Source organism: Plecotus auritus (genome assembly GCF_963455305.1).
Source record: "Plecotus auritus genome assembly, chromosome: 7".
Classification (NCBI taxonomy): domain Eukaryota; kingdom Metazoa; phylum Chordata; class Mammalia; order Chiroptera; family Vespertilionidae; genus Plecotus; species Plecotus auritus.
In genome coordinates, this window is record NC_137774.1 from 130,010,606 (window position 1) to 130,030,998 (window position 20,393).

At 38.1% G+C, this 20,393-nt stretch overlaps 1 protein-coding gene across 2 annotated transcripts in view; it reads left to right on the forward strand.

The window, feature by feature from the left end:
- Positions 1-20,173, forward strand: part of EDIL3 (EGF like repeats and discoidin domains 3) — a 397,106-nt gene extending 376,933 nt beyond the window's left edge. Inside the window, exon 10 of one of the 2 annotated variants that reach the window (XM_080682026.1) lies at positions 18,466-18,750. In XM_080682026.1, the coding sequence (XP_080538152.1) occupies positions 18,466-18,615 (150 nt within the window). In that variant the 3' untranslated portion in view covers positions 18,616-18,750. Of the gene's footprint in view, positions 1-18,465 lie in introns of both variants that reach the window. The other variant, XM_080682025.1, reaches the window with a different exon arrangement.
- The last annotated feature ends 220 nt before the right edge of the window (positions 20,174-20,393 follow it).

Consider the following 20,393-nt stretch of genomic DNA (forward strand, 5'->3'; position numbering starts at 1 on the left):
AAGATCTCCTAGATCTTCCAGTGGGGTTAAATGGTCTCACAGAAGAACAGAGGATAAAGGAGAAAGCCTTCCCTCTTGCCTAGGTGCACACACACACACATACACACACACACACACAGTCTGTTTCAGCTCTGAACTCTCGCTTTGCTGCCTCATCACTCATCTCCAGGATTATCTTCTGACACTCTCTGACACTCTTTTCTCCTCAGCACCAGTTTGGTTGAAACACATGCTGAATGCTTAAATTACTGCTGTGCTCATATATATATCTCTGTACTAAGTCACTTCTGACCAAGACAGTATGAAACCCTTCAGAGATGTGGAGTGACAAAAGGTTTTTAATGTGAGATGAGAATTATCAGGCACCAATTTCTCTACTGCCCCATCATCTACTATGAAGGGACAGAGTCAGACTATAGATTATTCTGATAAAATGTAAATGCCAGGTGTGATTTAGGAAATTCTAAGAGATGAGCACTGAGCTTCCATAGAGAGGCAGACTACCCTGTACTTTTTAGAAAAAAAGGAAAGGCATTTCTGCATTTCTTATGTTAGACTGAAAAGAAAAAGTTAGATGCTCTTAGTTTCTGACAACACTTGGTAATATCTCCTGGAGATATCTTTGAAAAGGAGATGATTTTCCAGCTCTAATTTTTCTGCAGGAATGTTTCTTATGGCAGTTAAAATCTGAGTGCTAGAGGACAGATAGTGTAAATATATAGCCACAGTTTAGAATGACTTACTTTATGTTCCATAAATCTTTACAGGCAGTCATTCTATGTGATATATTTCCAAGGATATTCCTGTTACTTATGGAAGCTTTCATCACAAAAGGAGTTAAATATGGTGGTGTGTCCCACCTACTGACTTTTAGACTGAGCATTTAAATGTCAGCTAGCTTAGGAGAAGGAAGATAACAGCTGATAGAGTTAAAGTCTCCTGCTTTGATTTTTCTCTGAGGGATTTTCCAGGGTCAACGCCTAATAACAAGTCATGTGAATTTCTCAGGGAGGCTCTTCTGGTTCTTTCTAGGAAGCTGCCAGGTCTCCAGCTCCCTGGAGTCCAGGTTATGAAAGAAAACCACAGATGGAATGGAGGTGGCTGCTCTGTCCCCAGTCCCTTTCCACTTTCACCTGACCGGGTTGTATTTTAGCAAATCCTTTGCTCAACTTGTCGCTCTCACACTGGACTAGGAAATTACAAGTGTAACCTATGCCAGCTTTCCAGTAACAGAGAAGTTGGTATGACTGTACAAAAGTAGACCCTTAATCTCATATCTCTTTGGGTCAGCTGACCCCTTCTATGTGAGGCCAGAAGTTACAAGTTCTCAAAAATACTCCCAAAGAGTGTCATTTCCTCCTCTTTCTCAACACTTCAACCCCCAGATAGACCAGGAAAGAACAAATTTTAGAAAGAGATTACAGCTCTCTTTACCAATCCAGAATTGTATATCAGCCAACCAGCTTTCACATCAATTACAGGAAAATGACAAAGAACATGTGACAATTTAAAAAGTAATAAATGACCCTTTATAGCCAGGGTAGAAAAAAATACAACATATTTGCATTTGGGGCCAATTATATTTAAAATATACCATTGGTGCATTTTAAAGAAAAAAAAAGTCTAACAGAAAGAACAATAGATTGCAAAATAGTACTGCAAGAATTCTAAGTGAACATCAAATTTGTGGCTAAGTAAAAATTTCTTGGAATATAATCAAAGATTTATATATAGTCAAAGCCTGAAGCAAATCCAGATCAGTTCAGTGAAATGTAGCATTCTCTTAAGCCAAAGACCTAGATTTTTGCATAATAACAAAGAGAGCCCATTTCAGAATCACCAGAAATCTCCTGAGAGCAACAATGGGAGTGGAAATAATTTTCTCAGAGAATCCATATATTAATTTCAGTGGTTGAAAATGATTCATGCGCAGGTAGAAGAAAGCCATGGAACTTATCTCCATGTTTTTCTTTTCACTCCCCCATCAAACAAAAATGTTCTATAATTGGACCTTTGAAGTTAGATCCTTGGATGGGCAGTTTGAAAGCTTTATTTAATTTCATTGAGTGAGCTTGGAAAGCAAAGAAATCTCTGAAGCAACCAGGGTCCATCCAGACTTTTAAAAGGGCTTAGAAACAAAACAACATTTTGAAAGGAATACAGAAAAATGGGCATCCAATATGAAATATGATGCAGAATTATTTATATATGTCACCATGCTCTACAGCTTTCAGAAAACCTGACTACAGTTTCTTTGATTTTAAATTAATCCTCAGTAGATGGCCAAAGTAATATTCCCCAAAGAATGGGTAAGCCTTGGAAAAAAAATGACATTAAGGAAATGTAGAAGAATAAAGGTGTGGAGTTGTTTTGTTACTAAAATATGAATGAGAACAAGTAATATTAGTTATTTGATATATTTATTAAGTTTATGTCCATGAGAATAAATATTACCCAGAAAATAAAAACAAGAGCAAGTAAAAATAGAATAGAACCTAAGAGTAGAAAATGTAGACATTATACTCCAGGACTACAATAAATACATTGCAATAGGTTGTCAAGTCAGGATTTAATCAAAGAATCAGAAAAGACTGAGATAATAACTAATCTTGTCACAAGTATGGCACATGATATGAGAAAGTTTTAGATACAATCATCTCAGACAACTGAGGTCCCTTTTCAGACTAATCAATATTACAAATATAAAAAGTCAACTAACCTTGCAACATTAATTGCTCATTGCAAAGTTTGGAAGTCCACAATTCCACTTATTTCTGACACCAATTGCAGGTTCAGAGGTCTCTAAGACCACCTCAGGTTGGGTAATTCACTAGAAGGACTCACAGAACTTGTTTAAAACTACACTCACAGTTACACTTCATGACAGTGACAGGTTTCAGATAAAAATTAGCCAAGCTTATGGAGCAGAGTCCAGAAGAGGTCCAGGCTTGAGCTGTCTGTTCTCTCTCAGTGGAGTCCGGGACAGTGCTACCAACCAGGGAAACTCACCTCAGCCCTGATGTGCAGAATGTTTATTGAAGCTCAGTCACATAGACACGGTTAAATGCTTCCATGGCTGACTTTAGTCTTCAGCCCCTCCAGTACTGGCGCTGGTCCAAAGGCCCCATCATAACTCACATTGTTGGCGTGGACTATTTGGTGTGGCCTAAAGCCCGCACATAAACAGAGACCCTCTTATCATACGGGACTTTCCAAGAGAGTTCATTTTTCCCCAGTAGCTGAAGACAAAGGTCAAAGATCCCTTTGGGTAAGGTTAGTCTTTTATGACACAAAGTTGTATGAACTATACACTGTTCACTGGAATGACATGTATCTGCAGATGCTGTGACTAAACTCGATTTGACACATCCTGAACTATGCAGAAATTTTCAGCTGCTAACACATTGTTTCAGGAGGGTATGGCCTTACTTCATCAGCACTTTTGCAGGGCAGCAGTGCCACTCAAGATGCTTTGGGTTGGAAGACACTGTGACAGCCCCTGAAAGCTCCCCGTCCCTCTGTGCTGCTGAGGATTTTTGCTGCAGCATTGTTAGGGTGTCCAATAGTGATGGCTCACCCCCAACTCATTCTTCTGCAGGCTGGTGATCAATATAGACTCTTGTTAATACAATCTACTATCTCCAACAATAGTCTTTCAGGATTTTCTGTTGTTTGTTTATTTATTGGGGGTATGTCTTAGAATGTGATTCTTTTCTGGATAGGCACTATTTTCCAAGGGACATTTCCTAGAATATTGGAATTTACCTGAAAACTGGTTTCTTGTTTCCTTATTACATCTGAAAGAATGTACTTATATTTAGACTAATTTTGTTACAGTTTCATTGGTTTAGTGGAATTGATTGTAGAGAAAACCATCAAGAATGATATACTAGCCATTCAATCATGAAATGGCTTCAGGATGCTGGTAAATTTTCCTAGAAAATTGAATTCACTGAAAATAGCTAGAGTCTATGTCAGCTAAAAGAATCAAACTTTGTTTTCAAACTTTTTATATCCAATCACTAACAGAAGTTTCACACATGTGAAACTGCCAATAAGAATTTTTTAAATCTTTATTATTGAAAGTATTACATATGTCCTCTTTTTTCCCCTATTTTATACAACTAACAGAAACTTTCTTAAAAAATAATTTACATACATTTAAAAAATAATTTTTATTTTATTTTTTAATAAAAAGCTTTGTTTTTTAAATGCTCCAAAATAGAGTAAAGTAGGTATAAATTAAATTGCAGCTTAGCTTAAAATATATTGATAATCTAATCATAGAATCAGAAAAAAATGAAGTCTCTCTTATAAACCCTATCCAAATGGATAAATATTATGTTTAATACCATTTGTGCATACTTATTCTGTGAAAATTTCCATAAGGCATTAAGTCACTTAAAACATTGATTCAAGCTATCCTATCTAATAAAAGAGTATTATGCAAATTGACCATCAATCCAACACACAAGATGGCTGCCCCCATGTGGTCAAAGATAGCTGCCCCCATGCGGACACAAGATGGCCACCACAAGATGGCCAGCAGGGGAGGGAAGTTGGGGCGGGACCAGGCCTGCAGGGTGGGGCAGTTGGGGGGCACCAGGCCAGCAGGGCAAGGCAGTTAGGGGTGACAGGCCTTCAGGGGAGGACAGTTAGGGGCAATCAGGCTGGCAGGGGAGCAGTTAGGCATCAATCAGGCTGGCAGGGGAGTGGTTAGGGGGTGATCAGGCTGGCAGGCAGAAGCGGTTAGGGGCAATCAGGAAGGCAAGCAGGTGAGCAGTTGGGAGCCAGCAGTCCTGGATTGTGAGAAGGATGTCCAACTGCCTGTTCAGGCCCGATCCTACCGGGATCAGGCCTGAACGGGCAGTTGGACATCCCTCGAGGGGTCCCAGATTGAAGAGGGTGCAGGCTGAGCTGAGGGACACACACTCCCATGCACGAATTTTGTGCACTGGGCCTCTAGTAATAGAAATATTTGACAATCCAAAAATTCAAGGAATGTTGATACTAAGTACATAAAAATGAATTTTATGATGCTGAACTGTAAAGTAATAAGTATAAGTCCTTTATGTCACCACAAAAATCAGATTTTATACTTACAAAATACATAAATGGTTACTTTATGAAATAGATACTTAAATTCTAATGTCCACTAAATTTCCACTACTTTTTAAATACATCATAAATTTAACTAGGAATTACTATTTTAAAATGTCATAAATTCAATAAACTGAAATGAAATTGAGATAAATATAAATTTTTACATCTACTATAAATCTATTTTACAGTAAAAAAATTGGGACAAATCCTGGCTTTAGAGAAATTTTATGAAAAAGTTCAGAGTTTATTTGACCATAAATCAATTAGTCATGACCCAAAATGTAGTATAATAGTTTTAAATCTTAGGCTGCATTGATAGAAAGATTGTATCTGCAACAAAGGTGTACTCTTGTGAGCCACTGCATACTGTGTCCAAACAAATACCACAGTTTAATCAAGTTATAGTTTAACCAGAGGGAAACCAATGGAATGAAATCAAGGTAAGTTTGAAATGCATCTTACTTGGGAATTTTTTTTAAGAACTATGAATGTTTACCCTTGAATTTGAATTTGAAAGGTTTGTGTTAGTTATTATTAAATATGTAAAAAGTGATGTGGGATATGTTTTTTTGTTTTTGTTTTTTTGGATAACTAGATTTCTATACTCATTAAGAATATGGCACTCTGCCCTAACCGGTTTGGCTCAGTGGATAGAGCGTCCACCTGCGGACTGAAGGGTACCGGGTTCGATTCTGGTCGGGGGCATGTACCTTGGTTGCGGGCACATCCCCATTGGGGAGTGTGCAGGAGGTGGCTGATTGATGTTTCTCTTTCATCGATGTTTCTGACTCTTTATCCCTCTCCCTTCCTTTCTGTAAAATAATCAATAAAATATATTTAAAAAAAATTTTTTTAAAAAAGAATATGGCACTCAGATCAATAGATGGAACTTAGGAAGAGACATATTCCAGTGAATAGATAGGCAGACTTTTGAAGTGTCTAAATACACACCTGCCCTGTTATATTAAGGCTTACTACAGATAGGTGGACAGTTCCATTTTCGAAATAGATAGGGAATTTGGTGCTATGCCTTCTCTTCCAAGTCTGTTTCTTCCATTTATGGGTAGAATTAAATAAAAACAGTTTCCCGGGAATCAGACTGTTCTCTTCTAACTTCTTTTGTGTGTGTGTGTGTGTGTGTGTGTGTGTGTGTGTGCTTTTTTTTCTTTTTTTTTCTTTTTTTATTGTTTGAAATATTACATGTATTAGTACATATATCTCCTTTTTTTTCCCCATTGACCTTCCCCCAGCCTCCTCACCCCCTGTCGCATGCCCTCATCCCCCTACCCCCTGCCCAGTGTCTTGTGTCCATTGGTGTGCTTATATGCATGCATACAAGTCCTTTGGTTGATCTATTTCCCTCCCTCCCCAACACTCCCCAGCCTTCCCACTGTAATTTGACAGTCTGTTCGGTGCTTTACTGCCTCTGTATCTATCCTTTTATTCATCAGGTTATAATGTTCTTTATTTTCCATAAATGAGTGAGGTCATGTGGTATTTTTCTTTCATTGCCTGGCTTATTTCACTTAACATAATGCTCTTCAAGTCCATCCATGCTGCTGCAAATGGTAAGAATTCCTTATTTTGCCAAAACCGGTTTGGCTCAGTGGAAGAGCTTCAGCCTGCGGACTGAAAGGTCCCAGGTTCGATTCCGGTCAAGGGCATGTAACTTGGTTGCGGGCACATCCCCAGTAGGAGGTGTGCAAGAGGCAGCTGATCGATGTTTCTCTCTCATCGATGTTTCTGACTATCTATCACTCTTCCTTCCTCTCTGTAAAAAATCAATAAAATATATTTTTTTTTAAAAAAAGAATTCCTTCTTTTTTATAGCAGCATAGTATTCCATTTGTGTAAATGTACCATAATTTTCTAATCCACTCATCTGCTGATGGGCATTTAGGCTGTTTCCAAATCTTAGCTATGGTGAATTGTGCTGCTATGAACATAGGGGTACATATATCCTTTCTGATTGGTGTTTCTAGTTTCTTGGGATATAATCCTGGAAGTGGGATTACTGGGTCAAATGGGAATTCCATTTTCAGTTTTTTGAGGAAACTCCATACTGTTCTCCACAGTGGCTGCACCAGTCAGCATTCTCACCAGCAGTGCACGAGGGTTACTTTTTCTCCGCATCCTCACCAGCACTTGTCATTTGTTGATTTCTTGATGGTTGCCATTCTGACAGGTGTGAGATGGTACCGCATTGTCGTTTTGATTTGCATCTCTCGGATAATTAGTGACTATGAGCATGTTTTCATATGTCTCTTGGCCTTCCTTCTGTCTTCTTTCGAAAAGATTCTATTTAGGTCCATTGCCCATTTTTTTTTATTGGATCATTTATCTTCCTTTTATTAAGTTGTATAAGTTCCCTGTAGATGTTGGAGATTAAACCTTTATCAGTGATAACACTTGCAAATATGTTCTCCCATACAGTGGGCTTTCTTGTTGTTTTGTTGATGGTTTCTTTTGCTGTGGAAAAGCTTTTTATTTTGATGTAGTCCCATTTGTTTATTTTCACTTTAGCTTCCATTGCCCTAGGAGCAGTATCAGTGAAGAAATTGCTTTGGCATATGTCTGAGATTTCTCTGCCTGTGGATTCCTCTAGTATTTTTATGGTTTCCCATCTTATGTTTAAGTCCTGTTTCCATTTTGAGTTAATTTTTGTGTATGGTGAAAGTTGGTGGTCTAGTTTCATTTTTTTGCATGTATCTGTCCAATTTTCCCAACACCATTTATTGAAGAGACTGTCTTGACTCCATTGTATGTTCTTGCCTCCTTTGTCAAATATTAATTGAGCATAGTGTTTTGTGTTGATATCTGGATTCTCTATTCTATTCCATTGGTCTATATGTCTGTTCTTGTGCCAGTACCAGGCTGGTTTTTTTTTTCAAATTTTTATTAAGGTATTATATGTGTACATATCTTACCATTGCCCCCCCACCCCACTCCCATACATGCCCTCACCCCCCAATGTTTTGCATCCATTGGTTACTCTTATATGCATGCATACAAGTCCTTCAGTTGATCTCTTATTTCCCCCACCTCTCCCTAACCTTACCGCTGTAATTAGACAGTCTGTTTGATGCTTTACTGCCTCTGTAACTATCTTTTGGTTCATCAGTTTATAATGTTTTTCATTATCACCAAATGAGTGAGATCATGTGGTATTTTTCTTTCATTGACTGGCTTATTTCACTTAGCATAATGTTCTCTAATTCCATCCAGGTGCCTACAAATGGTAGTAATTCTTCTTTTTATGGCAGCATAGTATTCCATTGTGTAGATGTACCATAGTTTTCTGATCCAGTCATCTGCTGACGGGCACCTAGGCTGTTTCCACATCTTAGCTATTGTAAATTGTGCTGCTATGAACATAGGGGTGCATATATCCTTTCTGATTGGTGTTTCTGGTTTCTTAGGATATATTCCTAGGAGTGGGATTACTGGGTCAAATGGGAGTTCCATTTTCAGTTTTTTGAGGAAACTCCATATTGTTCTCCACAGTGGCTGCACCAGTCTGCATTCCCACCAGCAGTGCACTAGGGTTCCTTTTTCTCCGCATCCTCGCCAACACTTGTCGTTTGTTGATTTGTTGATGATAGCCATTCTGATAGGTGTGAGATGGTATCGCATTGTCGTTTTGATTTGCATCTCTCGGATAATTAGTGACTTTGAGCATGTTTTCATGTGTCTCTTGGCCTTCCTTCTGTCTTCTTTCGAAAAGATTCTATTTAGGTCTGTTGCCCATTTTTTTATTGGATCATTTATCTTCCTTTTATTAAGTTGTATAAGCTGCCTGTAGATGTTGGAAATTAAACCTTTATCAGTGATACCATTTGCAAATATGTTCTCCCATACAGTGGGGTTTCTTGATATTTTGTTGATGGTTTCTTTTGCTGTGCAAAAGCTTTTTATTTTGATGTAGTCCCATTTGTTTATTTTCTCTTTGGCTTCCATTGCCCTAGGGGCAGTATCAGTGAAAAAGTTCTTTTGGCATATGTCTGAGATTTTGCTGCCTGTGGATTCCTCTAGTATTTTTATGGTTTCCCGTCTTATATTTAAGTCCTGTATCCATTTTGAGTTTATTTTTGTGTATGGTGTAAGTTGGTGATCTAGTTTCATTTTTTTGCATGTATCTGTCCAATTTTCCCAACACCATTTATTGAAGAGACTGTCTTGACTCCATTGTATGCTCATGCCTCCTTTGTCAAATATTAATTGCGCATATTGGTTTGGGTCGATATCTGGATTCTCTATTCTATTCCATTGATCTATATGTCTGTTCTTGTGCCAGTACCAGGCTGTTTTGAGGACAGTGGTTTTGTAATACAGCTTGAAATCTGGTACTGAGATCCCTCCTACTTTATTCTTCTTTCTCAGGATTGCTGTGGCTATTCGGGGTCTTTTTTTATTCCAGATGAATTTTTGGAGAGTTCTTTCTAGGTCTGTGAAATGTGCTGTTGGTATTTTAATGGGGAGTGCATTGAATCTATAGATTGCTTTGGGTAGTATGGACATTTTGATGATGTTGATTCTACCAATCCATGAACATGGTATGTTCTTCCATCTGTTTACATCATCCTCTATCTCTTTTTTCAGTGTCCTGTAGTTTTCTGCATATAGGTCTTTTACCTCCTTGGTTAGGTTTATTCCTAAGTATCTTAATTTTTTTGGTGCAATGGAAAATGGGATTGCTTTTTTTAGTCTCTCTTTCTGTAAGTTCACTGTTGGTGTATAGAAATGCCATAGATTTATTGGCGTTAATTTTGTATCCTGCTACATTGCCGAATTCATTTATTAAGTCTGTTAGTTTTTTGATGGAGTCTTTTGGGTTTTTTATGTACAATATCATGTCATCTGCAAATAAGGACAGCTTTACTTCTTCTTTTCCAATTTGGATGCCTTTTATTTCTTCTTCTTGCCTAATTGCAATGGCTAATACTTCCAGTACTATGTCAAACAGGAGTGGTGAGAGTGGGCATCCTTGTCTTGTTCCTGTTCTTAGGGGAAATGGTTTTAGTTTTTGCCCATTGAGTATGATGTTAGCTATGGGTTTATCATATATAGCTTTTATTATGTTGAGGTATGATCCTTCTATTCCCACCTTTTTGAGAGTTTTTATCAAGAAAGGGTGTTGGATTTTGTCAAATGCTTTTTCTGCATCAATTGATATGACTATGTGATTTTTATCTTTCAATTTGTTTATGTGATGTATCACATTTATTGATTTTCGGATATTGTACCATCCTTGCATTCCTGGGATAAACCCTAGTTGGTCATGGTGTATGATCTTTCTGATGTACTGCTGGATCCAATTTGCTAGAATTTTGTTGAGGATTTTGGCATCTACATTCATGAGGGATATTGGTCTGTAATTCTCCTTCATTGTGTTATCTTTATCTGGTTTTGGCATTAGGGTGATGCTGGCTTCATAGAAGGAGCTTGGAAGTGTTCCTTGCTCTTGAATGTTTTGGAACAGTCTGAGGAGGATAGGTTTCAGTTCTTTCTTGAATGTTTGGTAAAACTCTCCTGTGAAGCCATCTGGCCCCGGGCTTTTGTTTGCCGGAAGCTCTTTGATGACTGCTTCAATTTCTTCCATAGTTACTGGCATATTGATCTGTTTAGATTCTTCTTGATTGAGTTTTGGAAGGTTATATTTTTCTAGGAATATGTCCATTTCCTCCAGGTTGTCCAGTTTGTTGGAATAGAGTTGTTCATAGTATTTTTTAACAATCCTTTGTATTTCGGCGGGATCTGTTGTTATTTCACCTCTTTCATTTCTGATTTTGTTTATTTGGGTCCTCTCTCTTTGCTTCTTGGTGAGCCTGGCTAGAGGTTCATCAATCTTGTTTATCCTTTCAAAGAACCAGCTCTTGGTTTTGTTGATCTTTTGTATTGTTTCTTTGGTCTCTATGTTGTTTATCTCTGCTCTGATCTTTATTATTTCCTTCCTTCTGCTTACACTGGGCTTTTCTTTTTGCTCTTTTTCTAACTCTTTGAGTTGTTGGGTTAGGTAATTTATTACCATTGTTTCTTGTTTTTTGCAGTAGGCTTGTAGAGCTATGAACTTCCCTCTCAAGACTGCTTTCGCTGTGTCCCATCGATTTTGGATTGTAGTGTTTTCATTGTCATTTGTTTCCATGATGTTTTTTATTTCTTCTTTGATCTCTCTGGTAACCCAGTCATGGTTTAATAGCATGTTGTTTAGCCTCCATGTGTTTGATTTCTTTGGGTTGTTTTTATTGTAGTTGATTTCCAGTTTTATGCCACTATGGTCTGAGAAGATGCTTGATATGATTTCTATCTTCTTGAATTTGAAGAGACTTTGCCTATGTCCCAACATATGGTCTATCTTTAAGAATGACCCATGTGCACTTGAGAAGAATGTATATTCTGTGGCTTTGGGGTGAAATGTTCTGAAGATGTCATTTAATTCCATCTGGTCTAGTGAGTCATTTAGGATTGATGTTTCTTTGCTGATTTTTTGTTTAGAGGATTTGTCCAATGGTGATAGTGGGGTATTAAAGTCTCCTACTATGATTGTATTGCTGTCAATCTCTCCCTTGATATCCTCCAGGAGTTTTTTTATGTATTTGGGTGCTCCTGTATTGGGTGCATATATGTTTACCAGAGTTATTTCTTCTTGTCGGATTGCTCCCTTTAGTATTATGAAGTGGCCTTCCTTATCTCTTGTTATGTCCTTCAGTTTGAGATCTAATTTGTCAGATATAAGTAATGCTACCCCAGCTTTTTATTCAGTTCCATTTGCCTGGAAAACCTTTTTCCATCCCTTCACCCTCAGTCTGTGTGCATCTTTTTTTCTGAGGTGGGTTTCTTGTAGACAGCAGATATATGGGTCATGTTTTCTTATCCAATCCATTACCCTATGTCTTTTGATTGGGGCATTTAATCCATTTACATTTAAAGTTATTATTGATAGGTACTTATTTGTCGCCATTTTTATTCTTTACCCCTGTGTTCCTTCTTCACTTCCTATTTCTTTTTTTTTTTTTTTTTTTTTTTTACAGCAGACCCTTTAGCATTTCTTGCATTGCTTGTTTAGTGGTGATAAATTCCCTTAGTCCTTTTTTGTCTGTGAAGCTCCTGATTTCACCTTCAATTCTGATTGATAGCCTTGCTGGGTACAGTATTCTTGGATTCAGACCCTTCCTTTGCATGACTTTGTATATTTCATTCCATTCCCTTCTGGCCTGATGAGTTTCTGTTGAGAAATCAGTTGCTAGTCTGATGGGGGTTCCTTTGTATGTAACTTTCTGTCTCTCTCTGGCCGCTTTTAAGATTCTTACTTTGTCGTTGGTATTTGCCAATTTAATTATAATGTGCCTTGGTGTCGGTCTTTTGGGGTTCATTTTGCTTGGGACTCTGAGCTTCCTGGATTTGTGTGAGTTTTTTCTTCCCTATATCAGGGAAGTTTTCTGTCATTTCTTCAAACAGGTTTTCTATTCCTTGCTCACTTTCCTCTCCTTCTGGAACCCCAATTATGCAGATGTTGTTTTGTTTCATGTTGCCCAAAGTTCCCTTAGGCTCTCCTCCTGCTTTTTAATTTTTTTTTTTTCTAGAAGCTGCTCTACTTGGGTATTTCTTCCTACCTTGTCTTCTAGCTCACTGATCCGGTCTTCTGCTTCTTCTAGTCTACTCTTGATGCTTTCTATTGAGTTCTTTACAGAAGCAATGTCATTTTTCAGTTCTTCTTTGTTCTTCATTTCCTCTTGGTTCTTACACATATTGTCGAATTTATCTTCCATTCTTTTCAGTCACCTTATGACCATTTCTCTGAATTCTTTCTCTGGCAGGTTGCTTGCCTCCATTTTGTTTACTTCCTTTCTGGTGATGCCTGCTTTTCTTTCATATGTGGGCACTTTCTTTGTCTCCCCATGGTCTCTCTTCTCCGGGTGTCTGGTTATGTAGATCTCTCTCTCCTGCGTTGACTTAAAGGCCCAAAATACAACACAACCAGTTACAAAGCACAAGGCACTTTCCGTGGTGGAGTGTAGAGCTCCTCTGAATCCGCATGTTTGCGCCAACTGGGGACCGGTGCTCTGGGGTTCGCAGCTGTTCAGTAGGTGCCGCAGTTGTAGATTTTCAGGCTTCCGATAACATCCACTTTCCCCTTCAAGATGGCGCAGTCTCTGCGTCCAAGCCGGTCGCTTCGGGAAGGAACCCAGCGGCAGTGATGCCTGGTCAGAGGAGCACCATCAAGCAGTCTCCCACCGTCTCCTGGTATAGCTGTCCCTTAACTCACCAACAAACACACCTCGTGTGACCCTCAGCTGTTCTTTCTATCTGCTCTGGGACAAGGCTCAGGACATGTCTGACTATTCCGCCGCCATTTTTTCCTCCCTCTCTTCTAACTTCTTTATAAGCATTCCAGATGAAGAGGATACGTAATTGAAATTATGTATGCTAAATAAAGTATTCTTAGCTTTTACACTTCCCTGCTCCTCCCTCCCCACCACACACACACCATGCTGTCGTAGAGAAATGGATTTTTTTATCTTTGTCCTTTCTCTCTCTCTTAAGGACATCAGTCAATGAAGCCAACAGTATGTTTGAAACTATTAACAAGGCAAATGCAAATACAGAAAACTTGAGAAAGCTTTATTTAACCTATTTATTTCCTTAGTATCTGGAATCCCACACATGGTTTTAGTCTCCGCATATCAGAAAAGAAGTACTGAAATGTAGAGAGGGTGACCTAAAGGTCAGAGGGATGAACTGATGGCCACTTGACACCTTGCTAAAATACTGAGTTGTTAGCCTTGCAGAGCTCAGGGAGGCTGTAAATAAAGCTTATGAGGTAAGATATGAAGTAAATTCCAAAAGCTTTGAACAATGGGAATCTCTTTAAAACTTTTAATGACTTAAGTTTAGGACAAGTAAAAAGAATTACATCTTCATAAACCAGATGAGTTGTTAATTAAATAGTATATGCAAGAAATTCCCCAAAGGATTTCTGGGTATTTGTGGAAGGCAGAGTTATAATACATGACTGCCAAGAGAATCTGAGATATGCCCAGCTCTAGGACTTTGTTATGGAGGATACTGCCTCCCTCCAAGATCCTTGGCACCTCCTATTAATGACATCTACTCTGGCCTTAATATACCATTGTCTCTAACAAAGAATGACAAATCTCATCTTATAAAAATATTAAGTGTTGCTAGAATATTAAATTTTATCCGATAGTCTCTGTGCATTGAGATTTGAATCCTCACTTGAATCTGATTTGAATTTTAACTAGTAGAGTTGATATTAGAAAATAAAATCCAAGATCTCAGTCACATTGAGGCAGCTACATTTTCTCCTATATACTCCTAGGTTGTAATTGTGCAAACCTCTCCAAAATACCTTGAGTGCTTTTTTCTTGAGGCCCCATATGTTGGTTCAAGCTTAAGAGACCCCTGAGCATTATCATGTTTGAGTATATCAGCACACTTGTCATCAGCTAATTAAGTCTCCTGAAACTGTAACTTGTGCAAATTCCTTTAAAAAACTTCTCAATAAAAGCCATTTTCTCACAACTAATGTTTCCCTGCTATATGGAGATTTAAGGTTCTCCATCAGCCATTTCAGGCTTGATTTCAATCAAGGTGCTTAAATCTCTAAAGTGTGTATGTGAAAGCACTCTTCTAGAATTCTTAGGGTTCGTGAAGCTAACTAAAAATGCTGAGTTAGCATTTTGGGCCAGGTGAAACATTGAAATAGCATTCTTACGCAGGCTCTTCCCAGTGCTAGAGACAAGAAAACAGCATATGTGCCACATGTTTGCACAGCAAGTACAAGATGTCATGCTGGAATTTGCAAATGTGTGCTTTGTGTTCTGTGCTGTGTCATTACTGAGAGAACTCTGAAAATAAGACTGTATTTTCAGAAATTTTAGATCACACTTTGGGTGATTCCAATGTAGATTTTGGCTGTTTTTCTGTGGACATTTTGGTTGTAAATCATCCTGTTTTGTGAAACTTCATTTAATTTTTTTAATGAGCATACAAATATTTATGATATTTAAAATATGTTTTATACAATAAATCAGAAATGTCCTAACTCTGTGCAGTTTCAGAGCTGATGCCATTTCTCTATGTATTCTCCATGATAAAGAGATGAGTATCCTATATAATAAAGAGGTAATATGCAAATTAACCATCACTCCAACACACAAGATGCTCGCCCCCATGTGGCCAAAGATGGCCACCCCCATCTGGACACAAGATGGCTGCCACAAGATGGCCAGCAGGGGAGGGCAGTTGTGGGCGATCAGGCCAGCAGGAGAGGGCAATTGGGAGGGACCAGGCCTGCAGGGGAGGGCAGTTGGGAGGGACCAGGCCAGCAGAGGAGGGCAGTTAGGGGTGACCAGGCCAGCAGGGGAGGGCAGTTGGGGGCAACCAGGCCAGCAGGGGAGGGCAGTTAGGGGTGAACAGGCTGGTAAGGGAGGGCAGTTAGGGGCAATCGAGCCAGCAGGGGAGAAGTTAGGCATTGATCAGGCTGGCAGGGGAGTGGTTAGGGGGTGATCAGACTGGCATGCAGAAGTGGTTAGGGGCAATCAGGCAGGCAGGCAGGTGAGCGGTTGGGAGTCCGTAGTCCTGGATTGTGAGAGGGATGTTCGACTGCCCGTTTAGGATGGGGCCTAAACGGGCAGTTGGACATCCCTCGAGGGGTCCCAGATTGGAGAGGGTGCAGGCTGGGCTGGGGGACACACACCACCCATGCACAAATTTCGTGCACTGGGCCTCTAGTAGGTAATAAGTGGACTATTGCTTCGTGGATTGATAGTTTCTTATGGAAACGTGTGCTGAAAACCAGCAACGTAAAGAAAATTGTTTCTTCCCATATTTCCTTCCCAACAAGTGGCATAAGGCTATATTTTGGACTGTCATAGATTTTGTGATGAAAGTTAATGAATTTAAACTCTATTAATCCCAAAGATATACATTAAGATCTCTAGCAGGGCTATGAAATTGGATTTTAGCTTTTGTATTAAATTGTAACACCACAGTGTCAATGAAGCATTTGAATCCAATATCATATGTCAGAGAGAAAGTCAGGAAACCGTAGTGTGTACTCTCCTATTTTCTGCTGTTGCAATGACAACCTCTCAAGATTTTGGTAAGTGTTTGTATGGTATGTCCTATACATGTGAACTTGTGCCAACAGAGGCACTGTTACTTAGTAACACATATTAATCCATAGCTAATTCCTCCTTGGTCAATGCAAGCCAGAGCATTGCTGAAGATGAAATTTTTATTATATGAATGTGAATTCAGATATGCCAGGAGGATGAACTCTAGATGTGGCATAGCTCAGTATTCTCTTCTTCAGCAAATATTTTTCAATAATAGCCTTTGAGATATATTTGGTGTCAAGTTGAAAAATCATTCCCCCACCAGATGTCAATGGCACTTGTGTTTCCCCTCATAATCTTTCCATGAAACCAGCAGAGAGATTACCCCATGTTGTCTGTTGCTTCTATTAATCAGTGTCATGCTGTCTAATGCTTTAGAGAAGAATATCTTTATTTTTTTTTCTTTCCAGGGAACCTTTTTGATCATGTGGGACTGAACCAACTAATAATAAAAGGCTATTTTTAAAACATTCCCTTTAGTTTTAGGATGTTCAAAGATATGGGCTAAATATTGTCATGTGATGATGGGGGGGGGGGTTCCCTGCTTTGGGGAAATTTTATTTTCAGGTCTCCCTTTAGCCATATAGTTATGTTTTGATCTCAAGTAAGAAATGAAATTGTCTTCTCATTATAAAATGCCTCATAAAGTTAAAAGGGAAACCTTGAAGTTATTTTTACTATCCTAATAGCTCTAAACCAAAAGTGTAAATATGAAACAGTTAGAAATACTTAAATAATAAATGTTCAGAATCCATGGTTTAAAATAGTAAAATCTTTAAGACTAAATATTATAGATACATGAATTTCTCCAAAAGTAATGTATCATTTTATGTCATTCTTATCAGGATCCTAATATCATTTTTTAATAATTTTTTTTAATTCTCACCAAAGGACATTTTTTTATTGATTTTTTAGAGAGAAAGGAAGGGAGAGAGAGAAACATCGATGTGAGAGAGAAACATCAATTCATTGCCTCCTGTACATGCTCCAACCAGGGATTGAACCCCCAACCTCAGTATGTGCCTTGATGGGGAATCAAACTCCCAACCTTTTGGTGTATGGGACAATGCTCCAACCAACTGAGCCACCTGGCCAGGGCAGGGTCATAGTATTGATTCGTTTATTGTGAAGCAGACACTTCTCAAAGTTATTATGAAGGTCTCTTGGGAGAAAAATGCTCAAAAAGGTTTGAAACAAGAGAAGAAAAAGGAGAATAGTCATGTAATGGCAATATCTAAGAGCATATGAGCCCCAGTGATCACAACAGTATTGTATGGGTCCAGGAATTAATAGAGAAGCAAAGAAAAAAAAGTGTAGTTCAAAAACATCATTGATTAGGTTGTCTCTTCTTGAAGATGGATTAATCTTGCTCTCTATGGAGAAGTGAGCAAAAAGACACTGTGATAGAGACTTATGCTCACCAAATATCCATGTTCTCCTCTCTACTTCCCCCTTTTCAGTTGGGCCAGGTTCATATAATTAAGGCCAATGAGATGTATTCAGAAATGATGCCAGCTGTTTCCATACCTTGCTCTTTCAAATATCCTGCACAATCTAGCAACACTCTCCCGCCTTGTCCTTTGTGAGTGTGGAGGCCACATGTTTCAGATGTGGCTGAAATTTGCAAGCAATCTGGATCTCTGCGTCACCTCTTAGAAGAGAGCACTTTTAGCACAAACTGCCTAACCAGCAGCACTCCGTGATAAAAGCAAAAAACAAATATGTGTTGTATTTTTAAAAATTGATAGGCAGATAAAATGATAGATCTACATAGATTCCCGCATAACACAAAAAAAATTTTTGTCTTATTTAACTCTTTTCAAAGATTGACAATTTAATTTTAAAATGATCATTAAAAAGAAGCTGTATTTGGGCTGGGCTTTGAGAGCAGGGTGGGTGGGTAGGAAGAGATCAACCAAAGAACGTGTTTGCATATATGCATAACCCATGGACACAGACAACAGGGTGGTGAAGGCCTGGGATTGGGGCGGGGAGGACTAGAAGGGGCTAGAATGAGGGAAAGAGGGGGACATATGTAATACTTTTAACAATAACGATTTAAAAAAAAAGAAAAAGAAAGAAGCTGCAATGTTTTTAAAAACATAACATGATTAAGTTATCAGATCTCACATTTGGGGAGGAAAAAAACTCCAAATAAGAAAATAATATAAATAATTCCCAAGAAGAAACTATATGATTGATGTTCTTCACTCTCCTTTACCAGGTGTTCCAGGGCAATTTTGACAATGATACCCACAGAAAAAACGTCATCGACCCTCCGATCCACGCACGGCACATAAGGATCCTTCCTTGGTCCTGGTATGGGAGGATCACGCTGCGGTCGGAGCTGCTGGGCTGCACGGAGCAGGAGTGAGGACACCCACACCCCACAACCCTCCTCTCTGTTCCCCTCCTCTCTATCTCCATGGAATGAACTGTGCTAAATCTGTAGGAAACTGAATGAGGTTTTTCATGAAAAAGTGCTCAAATTATGGTAGGCCACAAACTGTCTTTTTAAGGAGGTCTAAGCCTGCCTTTTCAATGGTTTAATTTGATTTTTATTATTTAAATTTCTTAAGCAACATCACATTAACTGTGAATTACTTTTCTCTCGGTTTCTAGAATTATTCACAAAGGTTGAAATATATTAGGGAAAGAAAGTACAAGGTTAAAAAATCTCATAGTTATCAAGTAAAAGCAAGAGTTGATAGAGCTTTTATAATCAATGCACAACCAGTTCTTATCAAAGGAATACTACAATGTTAGCAATAAGTTTTTTTTTCTTTCTGTAGTGACTCTACATTATCTTAATTGTTTCCCTGTGCCTACCAAATACTGTCAGTGTTTATAACAGAATTTTTAAGAAGAATTTGTAACATGCAGTACTAATTGATATTATAATTCTCATTTTACTTTTACTAATCAGACATCATGTGATCTTTTTTTGTTCTATTTTATATTCTTTATATTGTATATTGCCTAAATGAGTTCATATTTTTCCAATTGAGTTTTTTCCTAATATTTGCCTAAAAAAAAGTATCATTGCTTATATATAAAACATGACTGAAAAGGAGTAGATTGATCATAATTAATATAAGTAGATTGAGTATGAAATCTATTTTTGAAGGAGGCTATACCTATATAAATTCCAGCTACTTCCTTTATAAAAAAATAATATTACCATTTTGGAAAATAAACAAGAACAAACTTGTATTATGTTCCTTTAAACAAAAATTTTTATCTTCATTTCCATGGTATTTATATAGCCTCATCTTTACTTTAACATAATAGAATGCTGAAGCCTTTGTTTGTCTATTAATTTTTTTTTTAACAAACAGATGTTAACATAGTGCTGCATAGCTTGGCCAAGCATACTCATTATTTCTTTGTTCATCTCTGCACTTTCTGTGAAACCAGAATTCTATTAAGATTTGAAACTGGTGGTGGTTTCCCAGGAAAGCACATTGTGTAGTTATTTGTGAGAAGAAAAGTACTTACTAATGGCAAAGTAGTAAACCATTTTCAAGATGAAAATTGATTTCTATTTATTTTGCTTCAAAGGTCCTGAAAAATAAGCAATTATCATAACAATTTGTTATTGATAATGGAGGTTTCATTGACACATTTCTCAAATTAAAGCTCACACTGCCTCCATAAAAGTCCTCAATATCTAATTTATAAGCTTTACAATTATTTCCTTTATAAGGCTTAGACACAGAATTATTGGAGTTTTAAATTAAGGGTCCTGGAAAAGAAAGTACAGTGTGTATACGAAATGTTGAGGTCCTGTGCAACAATCCTAAGTTTTATTTTTTCCTTTTATAATTTGTGCTGCATAACAAAGCCACTAGAATGTTACTGTCTTGTCTGTCCATGTGTTATTAGCATTTCTTAATGATGTATATATGCAGTGGTCTTATAGTAAAGGATTTAAAGAGAAAGTCAATCGTAATGGTATCCTATCTAATAAAAGAGTAATATGCAAATTAACCATCACTCAGCTATACCCACAAGCCACGCCCACCAGCCAATCAGGAGTGACTATGCAAATTAACCCAACCAAGATGGCTGCAGCCACAGAGAGAGCAGGAGGCTTGGGTTTCCCAGGCAATGGAGGAAGCCAAGCTTTCCACCTGCCCTGGTGGGCCCAGG